Source organism: Salvelinus sp. IW2-2015, linkage group LG6.1 (assembly GCF_002910315.2).
Source record: "Salvelinus sp. IW2-2015 linkage group LG6.1, ASM291031v2, whole genome shotgun sequence".
NCBI classification, from domain to species: domain Eukaryota; kingdom Metazoa; phylum Chordata; class Actinopteri; order Salmoniformes; family Salmonidae; genus Salvelinus; species Salvelinus sp. IW2-2015.
Window position 1 is genome coordinate 3,259,486 of NC_036845.1, and position 12,715 is coordinate 3,272,200.

The following is a 12,715-nucleotide window of genomic DNA, read 5'->3' on the forward strand; positions in this document are numbered from 1 at the left end:
TACCACAGCTAAGGGATGTTCTTGGATATGGCCATAAACCACAAACCCCTGAGGTGCCTTATTGCTATTGTAAACTGTTTAGTAATGTAATTGGAGCAGTAAAAATAAATGTTTTGTCATAACCGTGGTATATGGTCTGATATACCACGGTTGTCAGCCAATCAGCATTCAGGGCTCGAACCACCCAGTCTATAAATAGGGTTAGATGGTGGTGCAATTTCCCTATTCCCTTTTTATGTGAACAAATGTGCATTGCACTCTCCGAACTGTGAAAGGCAAAAATATTCAACAAAGTGTATTGTCTGCCGGAAAACCAAGCGAAGACGAAGATCAGACCCCCTGGAACAGACCCAAACCACACAGTCGTGATGGAACGCAACCAAAACTCCTACGTCATAATAATGCGACTGGCCATTTTGGACAACGTTGGCCTCGGTTTGTAGGGACGGATAAATACAACAATTCATGCTTTATTTAAATAGCTAGTTAAGATTGAACAGTTTTGGAACGTCGCGATTTAGGGTAATAACGTTTTGTACGTATACGTGCTGTACTAACTTGCTGTTTTTTTATTATGGCATCCTTGTTAACGTTAGCCAGCCAACTAGCGATAACTGTTAGCAAGCAGTTAAAGTTACTAGCCAATACAGTAGCTATAACGTAAACAAGCCAAGAATCAATGCCTTTGGTGTTAGCCAAACGTTAACTGTACACATTTAGCATCTAGTAGCTACCTAGATGTGTTTACCACCAAAGAATGGACTTCCAACAAAACGTTTGTCTTTGCAGTAAGTATGGCGATGAAATCCGGAGAGGAGCGGTTGAAGGAGATGGAGGCTGAAATGGCTCTGTGAGTACAAGAGTTGAGGCGTGACACTTCGGTTACCTTCAATAAGATTGCAATGCCGTGTGTGGTGACTATGCCAAAACAACCCCTACTAAATGGTCTTACTTCTCTATCATGACAAGCAAACAACATCTCATGACAATCGTCATCTGTTGGTAACTCTTGTGTTGGTTCTGAACCAGGTTTGAGCAGGAGGTCCTGGGGGGTCAAGTGGCAATGACTACAGGAGACCCTGTAGGGGTGGAGGTGCTCCCTATGGGTGTTCCTATGGGTGTTCCTATGATCCGACCCATCATCGGCACCAACACCTACCGACAGGTACTGAGCTCTTGGAGGAAGAATGATTGAACATTATATGGAAAGATAAATAATAGAATGAACAAACTCAAACCTATCTTCTGCTAAAAGCAAACAGAATGCGGTGTTAGCCGGATGCATCCAACTCCTTCAAATCCTCTTTCTCTCTCAGGTCCAGCAAACTTTGGATGCAAGGGCTGCCACTTTCGTGGGACCTCCACCCCCTGCATTTGTAGGCCCAGGTGACATGGTTTGATTCACGTTTATTAACATAATACTTTGCATTCGGAATGTATTCAGACCCCTTCCCTTTTTCCACATTTTGTTACAGCCTTATTCTAAAATAGATTTAATACTTTTCCCCCCTCATCAATATACACACAATACCCCATAATAACAAAACTAATATCAGGTTTTTGTAAGTTGTGCAAATTTAAGAAGAAACTGGTACCTTGTTTGCATAAGCATTTAGACTCTTTGCTATGAGAATCGAAATTGAGCTCAGGTGCGTTCTGTTTCCATTGATCGTCCTTGAGATGTTTCTACAACTTGGAGTTCACCTGTGGTAAATTCAATTGATTGGACATGATTTGGAAAGGCACACACTTGTCTATATAAGGTCCCACAGTTGACAGTACTTGTCAGAGAAAAAACCAAGCCATGAGGTTGACGTAATTGTACGTAGAGCTCTGAGACTTGATTGTGTCGAGGCACAGATCTGGGGAAGGGTGCGAAAAAAATTCTGCAGCATTGAAGGGCCCCAAGAACACCGTGGCCTCCATCATTCTTAAATCGGGGGAGAAGGGCCTTAGTCAGGGAGGTGACCAAGAACCCGATGGCCACTCTGACAGAGCTCCAGAGTTCCGCTGTGTAGATGGGAGAACCTTCCAGAAGGACAACCATCTCTGCAACACTCCACAAATCAGGCCTTTATGGTAGAGTGGCCAGACGGAAGCCAATCCTGAGTAAAAGGCACATGACCGCCCGCTTGGAGTTTGCCAAAAGGCACCTAAAGGACTCTCAGACCATGAGAAACAGGATTCTCTGATCTGATGAAACCAACATTGAACTCTTTGGCCTGAATGCCAAGTGTCACATCTGGAGGAAACCTGGCACCATCCCTATGGTGAAGCACAGTGGTGGCAGCATTTTGCTGTGATGTTTTTCAGCAGCAGGGCTTGGGAGACTAGTCAGGATCGAGGAAAGATGAACGGAGCAAAGTAGAGATCCTTGATGAAGAGCGCTCTGGAGCAGGTTAAGACCTCAGACTTGGGAGAAGGTTCACCTTCCAACAGGACAACAACCCTAAGCACACAGCCAAAACTATGCAGGAGTGGCTTCGGGACAAGTCTCTGAATGTCCTTGAGTGGCCCAGCCAGAGCCCGAACTTGAACCCGATCTAACATCTCTGGAGAGACCTGAAAATAGCTGTGCAGCGATGCTCCCCATCCAACCTGACAGAGCTTGAGAGGATCTGCAGAGAAAAATGGGAGAAACTCCCCAAATACAGGTGTGCCAGGCTTGTAGTGTCATACCCAAGAAGACTTGTGGCTGTAATCGCTGCCAAAGGTACTTCAACAAAGTACTGAGTAAATGGTCTGAATACTTATGTAAATGTGATATTATAGCAAAAAATGTGTAACCTGTTTTTCCTTTGTCATTATGGGTTATTGTGTGTAGATTGAGGATTTCTTTTTAAATCCATTTTAGAATAAGACTGTAATGTAACAAAATGTGGAAACGGTGAAGGGGTCTGAATACTTTCCGAATGCGCTGTATATGCCATTTAGCAGACGCATTTATCCAAAGCGACTTAGTCATGCATGAATAGATTTTTTATTATGGGTGGTCCCAGGAATCAAACCCACTATCCTGGCATTGCAAGCACCATTCTCTACCAACTGAGCTACAGAGGACTACTTATTATTACATTACATGACATACTTAAAATGCATATTTTACTCCAAAACAGTGTTGATCATTTACACCACCATGTCTACAGGTCTCTTCAGTTTATGCTGTTCTTTTTTCTTTTCTTTTCTGCTCTTCAGCTATAACCCCAGGTGTCAGACCACCGCCAATGATGAGACCAGCGTTTATGCCGCACATCCTGCAGAGACCAGGTCATTTGTCTCTACTGTTGCTGACTTCACCTCAGCGCTAGCTAAATGAAATAAGAAAGAGCATCAAATCTCTACAGCGATTCAGTCTTCAAATGAAAAACAATGTGTTGAGGCTAATTTGAAATCTCTGTCAGCAGGTCCGAGGATGCCTGTGATGCGTGGTCCCCCTCCACAGGGTATGATGGCTCCCCCACTGCCACGCCCCCCTCCTCCCCCGCCCATGATGATGGCACCCCCCATGCAAGGACCCCCTCAGCATCCTCAGCATCCCATGGACCCAATGGGGCATATGAGCTCAGTAGGACTTCCGGTTAGTTGCTAGAGTGCCTTTTTTCTCCCTCCGAGGCTCCTTGGACAACTGATATCAATGCTCTCCCTAAAGGCCCATGCAGACTCTACGATTTTAGCCATCTTATGCCACGATTTGGCCCTCCCGGACAACATTTCTACATTGTTGGAAAATTCTTAGGTCATAAACGATTTTCTTGGCTCGTTCAGTGTGACATGGTCTAGGTCTGCCGATTTTGAGTACAACTACATGCAGTCGTAGGCTCAGACAAAGTTCTGGCAGTGTCAATGTTGAGCATTTATCGTGTAGTGTGGCTGGTGTCACGAGCCGATCCCGGTGACTTACCAATAGGAACACGGCCGGCACTGAGTACGCACACAACAGTAGGATTATTGTGAATAGTCAGATTAATATACAGTGAGTTTCCATGAATGTGGATGCTACCATGATTACAGAAAGTCCTGAATTGTGAATAATAAGTGAGAAATAAAAATGATAACCTCCCGTTATTGTAAAGGTAAGAGGTTAGTCTTGGAGGTATGGTATTTGTGCGTCTAACTTTCTCACTCATTATTTACGATTAATTCAGGATGATTCGTAATCATGGTAGCATCCACATTAATGTAGAAGTATTTAGAAACATTCTATTCTTATTTATAATAAACGTGACTCTAAAATCACACAATACATTATTTACCATTCATTTCTATTGGGCACAACCTAATCTGAAACAACCAAAACAAAGACCAAATGCATCCAACAAATTTTTGCCAGAAGCTTGATGTAGTCATTTTGTGCTATGAATATGGGAAAAAATACTTATCTTTTTACTACTTTAATACACAAGTGAATGTCCCAATACTTTTGCTCCCCTAAAATGGCAGGACTATGTACAAAATGTGGTGTAATTTCTAAATGTTTCACCCAACACCCTCAAATTAAAGCTGTCAGTCTGCGCTTTAACCTCCATAGTCATTGCTCAATTTCAAATCCAAACTTTTGGAGTATGGAACCAAAAGAAGAAAACATGCTTCACTGTCCCTGTAATAGTTTGATTTAAACATTTAAATGCTTTGCAAGAAGACCAGTTTCCCTAATCTTGTTTAGGCTACATCTGACATTTTTGACATCTGAAATCAGGCTTGCTGATGGAATTTTGATAAATACATTAAATCAAAATAAACATTGTACCACAGCGTTCATGTTATTTTTGGGAAGCGAGTTTGATTATGAGTTCAGACATATCGAGTTTGTATGTAAAACTATTTCTGAGATGCATACGTTCAGTTTTTTCCGAACTCACTTCACTCACGCATAAGCAGAGGGAGGCTTGTGCTGCTAGTGCTAGCTCAGGTGCAGATCAAATACACCGCTGCAGTTGACGTAGCATACATCGGCTGACGTACCCTCGCAAGCCAATCCCAGAATGTGTCGACCGTACTGAAGCAAATCGTACGATCTGGCCAGGTTGATAGATTTAAATTAGGTAAGATCGCACAGATCGTGACATGTAATAATCGTAAAAGACTGATTGACGTACAGTGTTGGAAGGCCTTTAAGGAAATTCAGTGTTAACTGTGTCTTCAATTAGGAATGTGAACAGGCTTGGTCAATCTTGCCCTGTTCTGTTGTGAGTCATTATCTCCATTTCTCTATATGCTCTTACCATATCTTACCATCTACAGGTGGGATTGACCCATGGTACACCCATGGGACACTCCATGGTGTCTGCACCCTCCAGGTCTGTGACCCAGGCCCCTCCCAAGCTCACCCCCTCGATCATCTCTGCAGCCCCCACTGTCTACACGGCTCCCTCCGGACCCAAGATACCAGACATCCATGCCCAGAGAAAGGCTCGCATGGTAAGTACACTCACTTCTACTCTTTAGTTTTCAATGCCTTTACATTCGGAAAAAATGGCGACTACTTAAAATTTGCATTCTACATACTTGCCAAGTTTGCTGCTGTTTGTTGCAAATTCACACTGAATCTCATCTATCATATCTCTGATTTGGGGGTTTTCTCTCTCGGTTCTCCCTCTGACTTCATCAGGAGGAGCTGGCAGCGTCTGTAGCAGAGCAGCAGGCAGCGGTGATGGCCGCCGGACTGCTGGAGGCTAAGAAGGAGGCCAGCTTAGCCGCCTCAGATGACAACGTTATCGGACCCAGCATGCCAGAGCCCGAGCCCGTCCACACTGAGGTACAGAACACGCCGCCTTATTTATCAGCCCTGGCCCTAATTTAAGGGTTTAAACTTTTCTGCATTCAAAATACTTGTACAATTCAATTGGTGGATTGAAATAGACTTGACCCCAAACCCTACAAAGGATCAGTATTGCAGCAATCTCAAAAATATTTCTGACTCTAGGATCTTGTTTCTCTGCAGCCAGCGGATAGCACAGCAGAGGAGAAGAAGAAGGGTAAGCAAGAGAAGGCGAAGAAGTGTATCCGTACAGCCGCAGGCACCAGCTGGGAGGACCAGAGTCTACTGGAGTGGGACTCAGGTAAACTAGCTAATGACTTCAGATTACACTGACACGATTATATAGCCCGCCGGATGCCAGACGTTCAATCAAATTACATTTCCACTTACTCTGCCAATTGTTCATAGGGTTGGTCCTTATGCAAGGGGGAAATTGAGAAAAAACATCTAATAGAACATAAATTAGACTTTCCAAAGTGGGCCTTCCTCCGCTTACCTCATGTCAAAATAAAAGTCCTGCACGTGCGCTATACATGCAAAAAAGAAAAAGCACGATATTGTGGGGGACCTATTTTGATATGAGGTTAGCAGAGGAACATCTAAAAGGAATGTATAGTTAAACAGAATTTCAGGTGGGTCTGTTGTAGACATGCAGTTCCTGAGAGAAATCAGTTCCTCTGCTTATCATGTCAAAAGCCCAGATTTTTTTTTTGTTAGTTATGGCACACGTGCAGGACTTTTTTTATTTTATTAATTTTTATTCCCCCCTGCATAAGGACAATTAACAGAGTAAGTTGAATTTAATTATTTTGCAAGCTAATTCCCAGCAACACTAGTGTGTAAATACTAGCGTTGCTTAAAGCAGCTACCTACTTGCCTGTATTGAGAATAGTATAATTTTTGTTTTCACTACAATAGGCCACTGTCCCATTCCCTTTTTGTCCCTCTTTGCTCAGCCTCACACCTTATCTTCTAACTTCCCCTCCTCCATCCAGATGATTTCAGAATCTTCTGTGGAGACCTTGGCAATGAGGTGAACGACGACATCCTGGCAAGGGCATTCAGCCGCTACCCCTCCTACCTGAAAGCCAAGGTGGTGCGGGACAAACGCACAGGCAAGACCAAGGGCTACGGCTTTGTCAGCTTCAAGGACCCCAATGACTACGTCCGAGCCATGAGGGAGATGAACGGTGAGCAATAGTGTGTGTAATATGGCCCAACAAGTTTTGTATCCAACCCCAAGATGTCATTTTAAAATGGGGAGTAACTCCTGATCTGGATCTTTTCATTCTGAGGCTCTGTAGTAGTGAGTAATATCTCACGGGAACATGGACTTTTCTTTTTTCATGCAAAAACAGGATTTTCTGCATAATTAGCAAGAAAGCATAGTTATAAAGCTAATGAAGGTGACAAATGCACAGCCAAGGGCTACAGCTTTGTCTGCTTCAAGGACCCTAACGATTATATCCGCACCATGAGAGAGATGAACGGTGAGCAATTGTTTGTGTGAGGAGAATGACTTACTCTTCTCTTTTCCTAACACCTACCTGTGTGGTGGTGCCAGTCCAATTCTCAACTGATCTTAGACTTTTTTTGTCCACAGGGAGGTATGTCGGCAGCAGACCCATCAAACTGAGAAAGAGCATGTGGAAGGACAGGAACATGGAAGTTGTACGCAAGAAACAGAAGGAGAAAAAGAAACTGGGACTGAGATAGATGGTGTTTCCCTTGTGTATGTATGTGCGAGTGTTGTTTTTTGACTGGGAGTGTGTGAGAATCACACTGATGGCAGAACACTGTTGCCATTGCCCAGTTGGAAGGCCACTCATCTAGCTATCTGACATGTTTTCAATTACCAGAGTAGGGATGTCATTTTACTCATGGAACATGGTTAAACTAGGCTACAAAACACTGTACATGGTCCTGGTTGTAATGGTTAGACATTAACTTTTCCTAATAAACCATGCCCTTCTGAAGTTTAGAATGTACTGATCTCCTGTTTTTTTTTTGTTTTTTTAACATTTTAGTTTGTAAAAAAATTCTCAACATCACTCAGATTTTCTTAGTTGGTATGGCTCCCATGCATCTCATGATTTTTGTCTGAAATGTGAGTTTGGTGATCTCATTTATGTATATGCTATTGTGGAAACTACTTCCAATGGCAATTATATATTTCCGGAGTGCCTCTGTTATTCATACAGGGAATTTTTTTTTTAAATAAAATCTAAATGTTTGTACATTAAAGTGGATTATTTTGAAAAAGCAGTGAATTGAAAATAATGCAACGTTTTTTAAATAAAACCAAATGTCTTAACAGGCTTGACATATTTGCCTGGCACTCACCTTTCCTGTCTCCTGTCTCCTGCAGCCCAGGCAATGATAGCATTTGGTGAGGTGAGGTGGGATAGTTCGTAAATTGGTCACAAGATGGGACTCCAATACCATCTATTGATTATTTAATCAACCGACCATTGGAAGGTAACGTTAATATACATACCTTGCTTTAAATTGTAATGGTATACAAAATAGAAGATAATGTCAGCTTTTAAGATAACTCATGTTGAATATTTTGGCCAACTACGATTGGAGTATTCAATGTTACCATAGCCAGAGGGTTAAGGCATTCTCAAGTGTGCTAAACAATGGGGGAATATAGGATAATACTGTTGCGGATTTGATTTGAGACTAGGAAAGTTATAGTGGAACTTAAACCTTTTGCCCTCACAGTGCACAATTTCTAGGAAATAGCAATGTGTTAAAACAGATTAGGATGTCTGTCTAGGAAAGTAATTGGATGATAAATGATTGGTGAGATTTGATACAATCTAAATATAATTCGAGGAAAAAGACAGCGAGCTAGCTGAATTGATTTTGTTGTAACTTGAAAGCATAAAGAAAGGATAGATAGCCAGTCTGCTTCTTGCGGCTTTGTCTGACGGGGGGCATCAACTGGACCTCAGCATTCACACAAATAAGGGGAGCAATATCACCTCAATCTAAACGAGTATTATTGGCTGATCAATGAAGATACAAAAAATGGTTGATGTATCATTGTTGGCGTCGTTAAAATAATGTTATCTTATTTACGGTTAGCTAGAGCATTTCACGCTATCTTTGCGTTACCATAAAATACGCATATCCCTTTGAGTTTTTGGTATCGGCGGATAGACACTGCTTATCCACATTTCAACCACACGTGTGTTGAAACGTCCCATCATTGCCTGAATTGAGGCAATGAATGCAATATACTGACAATGTAGAAAGTCCGACTTTACATGAACCGAGAACTTATATTCATATTTCTAACTAGCAAATTATGTCGTCGATAATATGGGGACATTTGTCTACATTTTCATGAGGATCTCGCTGAAAATAAGTGTTTTTGCCAAAGCAAAGAACTAGATTTCGCCACCCCCTCGTGGTCCCCGTCCCTCCTCCCAGTCCTGTCTTGGAGGGGCTAGTGACGAGTGGTTTGGTCCCTTTTCGTGTTAGATTCACATCAACTAGCAATGATGCTTCGACATTTTCTAAATGTGAGGTAAACTGTTGGCATAGTTTGCTAACGTTACGTATCAATGTAAGGAAAAGAGGGCCACTTTAACGAATGCATCAATCAAACATTAATTTAAACCAGTGAGATTGGAATTTGAAGACGGAGACCCTCCGACCCTTTCCCCCGAACCTGGATATCGGAATGGTGGTAAGTAATTTTGTTTTATTTCAGGCTGCATATGTGTCCGTAGACACGAGGCTAGTGAAAATGTTTTTTTATTTTGGCCACAAAACATGTGCTAGCTTGTTTTTCGTACCACGTCTGTCACAGATAACTAGTCTGGCAAACTGAAGATGCTGTCTAGTCCGTTGTTGCCATTAGTTACAGGGGCACTGCTGAACCCTGGCCTGTCACTGCTTCGCTTAAGTCATTTGACATAGTTGATCAGATAAAGACAATAACCAACTAAACCATATAGCTAATGTAATTCAGCCAGATTCCGCTTTTTTAGCTCATTTGAGCTAGCTAACTAGTTATTTATTTCATCTAGTGTGCTAGCTAGCTCCAGTTAGCCACATCGCGCGCCCCTCCCTTGAAATATAAGTATGAATGGCGGTGTTGTCTGTCAGCCAGACAGGGTGATTCGGTTTTACTGGGCATTCATCACTTGGCTTAATATCAGTATTTATGTGCGGTCTACAACGTGTCACAGTTTAACACAATCTAGCAAGGCTAACTAATATTATTATGATTGCCTTGTTACTGTTTGCCAGCTCAAACAGTTTTGAAAACTGACCATCTTTTGTCTACTCTGGCCGGGGCTTCCATTTCATTAATTGCGCGCAAGCCACAATGATGAACAACAGCGTGCAGCTCTTTGCCAACTTAACGTTAGTCTCACAACAAAGAGACACTAATGTAGCTAATATGATGTTAAGTTAGTACTAAAGAAACGAATGTTATGCGCAGCACAATACAATGAATCTGTTTCCCATTGTCGGGCTGCAACGTTTTCAGATAGAAGATTGTTAATGTCCCTTTACTTCGCTTGTGGATACAATTAGTCCAATGGGAAAACAATTGATTCCAGATAACTGTGCATCAGCGTGATGAAGTATCACTTCAGACCGTTTCAACGCTGTGCCGTCTTCTTGCACTTTAACATCACTTCACTGACTTCGTGTTTTCCTAAGGTACAGGCGCATTAGACCTTATGGTTAGTCATAAATGTGCTGTGCAACTTGAAATATTGTCTTTGATTGAATGGAGCGATTGGCATGCCAACTCTATGTTGATATCTTGTCTGCTCCCCTCGAGTTATGCCGCGTTGACGTGCCAGTCAGAACTAGGAAACTCTGAAATTTCTGACTTCCTATATTTGACTAGCACGTGAACGTGGCATTATTCTTACACACAGCAGTGTTTTCAATAGACCTTGAGGTCGTTCTACCATAGAATATGGTGGTTTATGATCAGAGGACACAAATCCCCCTCCATCCATGAGTCTACTGCTCTCAAGACTGACAATTAGTAATTTGGGTTAGGTCCCAAGACTGGCTCTTAGCCACAGCACAGGGTATTTCTGTCATTAATGATCAGTCTGTCATTAATCTACCCAACCGCAGTGGACCCAGTATGTTACAGCTGAAACAGGCTGAACTGGTGCTTAGCTTCAGCTTATGTCACCTATGTTTATTCTCAGACTGTACATTACATTTCCCTTGGAAAACTAGGAATAGCCAGGCCTGTTTTATGTTTCTGTATTCTCTAATGCCTGGCAAAACAAGGCATGTGTGTCATTACTGCTTTTTCCTTTATGGAACTAAATCTTATGGTCATTATTGTGGCTCTGTTCGATAGACTCACTGGCTTCAGATAGATAGTTGGTTCCATGTTCTAGAGAAGCATTACTATGTTGTCAGTCCTGAGTTTAATGCTTCGCTCAAGGCTATAGTTTAGCCTCCATCTCACAATCTCAAGACCCATTGGTTACGTTGACCTCCCTAGTCAGAACCCTTTCCAGTGTCCAAGAATGTTGTCATTCTGATTCCATGTCCAGCTGGTGTAGCTTACCTGCTCTCCCCAATAGTCAGTTTGAGGATTCTGCCTCCAGTGTGAGCAGCAGTGGGCGATCAAGGTGTTTAATTGCAAACCCAGCATCTTCATAACACTGTCTGGCAGGAGCTGTGTGTTTCAGAGATTGAATAAGACTGAGGGCCTGAGACAGAACGACGGAGACAGTGTGTGTGTCTGTTTGTGTATACCATACAGAGATTGAGCAACAGAGACAGAAAAATACTCTGTGTGTGTCTTTGTTTCGGACAGACGGTTTATTTACAGCTGTTGGATGGACTCACTGGCTACATACCTAATTGATTTCCATTTAATTGTCTCATGTACGGTCACTTGCAATGTTCGGTAAGAGGAAAATCAATGCAGACTGATGGTAATGTTGTTTTAAGAGCCTTTTACGCTTGGCCATTACATTTGCTGAGCAAAAGTTATTCTGCTTCCTTCACATTGTTGGCTCAGTGTGTAGTCGGCTGCAGTTCAATGTGTGTGTAGTTTTTATGTATGTATTTGTAGTAAGACTATTATAAAGATTAGGCTTCCGTTGCAGCACAAATTAGCCTATCCCAGCCCCAACTGAACTCAAATGCTAGTTGTTTTCAACATGCTTGTTTTAATGTAAATGCTCCCCAGGGATGCTCACTTGCCAACAGGAGAATGAAATGCTTGGCCTGTGGCTGCCAACAGCTGAATGATAGGGGGCTCTTACTGTACAGAAAGGAACTCTCTAATAATACATCCTTTTATTTATGCATCCGGTCCCATGTTAGTTGTGTTGCTCTGATGTGCTCTGGTTAATTTAATACTATTGAAGCTTGTTCCCAGCTGTGGTCCCTTCTTGCTACCATTGATGACCTGAGGAGTTGGAGTGGTCAGGGAAGTGCCTCAGTACACACACACACACTCCCTCCCTGTCCTCGGCACACCAGCGTTATTATAACAAGTAAACATGAGAGGAATGGTTGATTTTGATGTTTGTCAGAATCAGCACTGATGTTACGTAACCTCACATTCTATTCCACTTTTCCCTTCCCCCTCTGCCACTTGGGCTGCACAAATTACATAAAGATGTCCTCAATGTACAAATAAGGTAGAAAGAGAACCTAGACAGGAAGATGGAGAGAAAGGTAGAAAATAGAGACATGTCACAGCACGGGCACGCCCACCAATAATCCTCTCCATCTCTCCCAGCTTCCTGTTTACTGTGAGGCCCTCCTACTCCCTTCCTCTCTCTACCCTGAATTCTTGCTCTCTCTCTCTCTCCCCCCTAGAGATAAACACCTGTGTGGATCTGCCTGTAATGGAGCACAAGCACAGAATACACACACACAAATCAATGGCTGCTTACGGTCTCTGTATCACTAGCCGTTCTGGCCACACTGGTCTGTCATTGG

General features: G+C 42.5%; 1 protein-coding gene and 1 pseudogene across 4 annotated transcripts; both read left to right on the top strand.

Moving 5' to 3' along the window:
• Window positions 1-304: 304 nt before the first annotated feature.
• LOC111964890 (RNA-binding protein 42) lies at window positions 305-8,096 on the top strand. Of its 4 annotated transcripts, none has more exons than XM_070443918.1 (11): window positions 305-435; window positions 790-850; window positions 1,030-1,165; window positions 1,317-1,386; window positions 3,196-3,267; window positions 3,402-3,577; window positions 5,242-5,418; window positions 5,609-5,755; window positions 5,942-6,059; window positions 6,754-6,948; window positions 7,362-8,096. In XM_070443918.1, exons 1-11 carry the CDS (start codon window positions 369-371, stop codon window positions 7,472-7,474), a joined length of 1,332 nt encoding a protein of 443 aa, XP_070300019.1. In that variant the 5' UTR covers window positions 305-368; the 3' UTR covers window positions 7,475-8,096. The 4 variants fall into 4 exon arrangements, with proteins under 4 accessions (XP_070300019.1, XP_023844516.2, XP_070300021.1 ...); XM_023988748.3 differs by having other exon boundaries at window positions 308-435; window positions 3,405-3,577; XM_070443920.1 differs by having other exon boundaries at window positions 387-535.
• Window positions 8,097-8,946: 850 nt separating this feature from the next.
• LOC111964910 (rho GTPase-activating protein 33-like) overlaps window positions 8,947-12,715 on the top strand; it is a 40,605-nt pseudogene continuing 36,836 nt past the window's right edge.

Bases quoted from the DNA above. Each gene is read 5' to 3' on its own strand.
- LOC111964890 (XM_070443918.1), top strand. From the start codon at position 369: ATGGAACGCAACCAAAACTCCTACGTCATAATAATGCGACTGGCCATT. The intron at 436-789 runs GTTTGTAGGGAC...TTGTCTTTGCAG, and splicing joins TTTGGACAACGTTGGCCTCG to TAAGTATGGCGATGAAATCC. The intron at 3,578-5,241 runs GTTAGTTGCTAG...TACCATCTACAG, and splicing joins TGAGCTCAGTAGGACTTCCG to GTGGGATTGACCCATGGTAC.